Raw genomic sequence first — 1,515 nt, 5'->3', positions numbered from 1 at the left:
TGGTGTTCTGCATCTTTTTTTTTACATTCTGTTTGGTCTTTTCTTCTGGTTTGCTATAACGAAAGTTTTCTCGTGGAACTGCCAAGGTTTTAATAACCCTCATACTAGAGATTATTTTAAATTTTGCTTGACTCAGTATGACCCTGATATTTTTTCATCTGTGAAACAAAGTCTCAGGATGCCAAGATGCATTTGTATTTATCTCATATTAAATATCCGAATTATTGATTTCATACTTCTATAGGGCTCTATGGAGGTATTGCCTTTGCATGGAAAAATGGTATTGATTTATAAATTATGCACACTACTCATAACACTATTCATGCCATTATTACCTCTCATAATCATAAACCTGATATCCTTCTTACTTGTTTGTATGGTGACAATAATTCTGCTCAGAATCAAGTTCAATGGCAGTATTTATTAGACATGAGCCATGATGTTAACATTCCTTGGGTGATAATAGGTGATTTGAATTTCACAATGGTTGATTCTGAAACTAATAGTAATCGTCCTTCTACTAATTATCATTCTAGGAATATTAGAGATATTGTCAACCAATTAGGCCTTATTGATCTAGGTTTTCATGGTTCTAACTATACTTGGTCGAATCATAGAGCAAGGGATAACCATACTTCTGTTAGGTTGTACATGGCTCTTGTGAACTCTCTTTGGATTACTAGCTATACTATGGCTCATCTCCAACACATTGCTCCTCTTGCATCTGATCACAACCCTATTTTGTTGCACTCAATACCTGATTCTAGTAGATCATCTCCATTTAAACTTTATAAATGTTGGTTTCAAGTGCCGTCTTGCTCAACCACTATTCACAACAGTTGGAATCATTCATTTCAAGGGTCTCCTTCTTATCAGTTCTCTTGCAAACTTAAATTTACTAGAACTGAGCTGCAGAAATGAAATAAAATCTCTTTTGGTAATATTAAAGCTCAAATTCATTCTCTTCATCAACAACTTCAACTTTGTCATGACCAGAATATGCCGGTTACCCATCCTGATGTTCTGCAATTAAATTCTTCTCTTCAACAATGGTTAACAATTCAAAAAGAATTTTTCATGCAGCAAGCAGGTGCACATATTTCTGAGGAAAACAGGAATACAAGTTATTTTCATACAACGGCTAATTTTAATAAGAGGAAATCTAATATTCAGGAAATTAAAGGTCCTCTTGATATTTGGTATGATACTAAACTAGAAATTGAAGACATATTCCTTAAGCATTTTTTAGCAATCACTACTACTACTGGTCCTCTTCAGAACATGGAAATTTTGAATAACTTTCCCCCTTGTGTTTCAGATGCTGAAAATTTAAGTCTTATAGTTTTTCCAGATATTACAGAAATTAAAGAGGTTGTTTTCCGAATGAGACCACGGGCTTCTCCAGGAAATGATGGGTTTCAAGCTGCTTTTTACCAGCGTTGTTGGGACACTGTTGGTTTAGAGGTAACTGCTATGGTTCAACATTTTTTTACTACCCATCATATGCTTAAAGCC

At 34.5% G+C, this 1,515-nt stretch overlaps 1 protein-coding gene across 1 annotated transcript; it reads left to right on the top strand.

Annotated features, from left to right (window-relative positions):
- Positions 1 to 297: 297 nt before the first annotated feature.
- LOC113343489 lies at positions 298 to 921 on the top strand. Its single transcript, XM_026587652.1, has one exon. It carries the CDS (start codon positions 298 to 300, stop codon positions 919 to 921), a length of 624 nt encoding a protein of 207 aa, XP_026443437.1.
- The last annotated feature ends 594 nt before the right edge of the window (positions 922 to 1,515 follow it).

Source organism: Papaver somniferum, unplaced genomic scaffold, assembly GCF_003573695.1.
Source record: "Papaver somniferum cultivar HN1 unplaced genomic scaffold, ASM357369v1 unplaced-scaffold_6, whole genome shotgun sequence".
Lineage (NCBI taxonomy): Eukaryota > Viridiplantae > Streptophyta > Magnoliopsida > Ranunculales > Papaveraceae > Papaver > Papaver somniferum.
This window is presented reverse-complemented; position numbering and strand designations above follow the sequence as displayed.

Bases quoted from the DNA above. Each gene is read 5' to 3' on its own strand.
- LOC113343489 (XM_026587652.1), top strand. From the start codon at position 298: ATGCACACTACTCATAACACTATTCATGCCATTATTACCTCTCATAAT.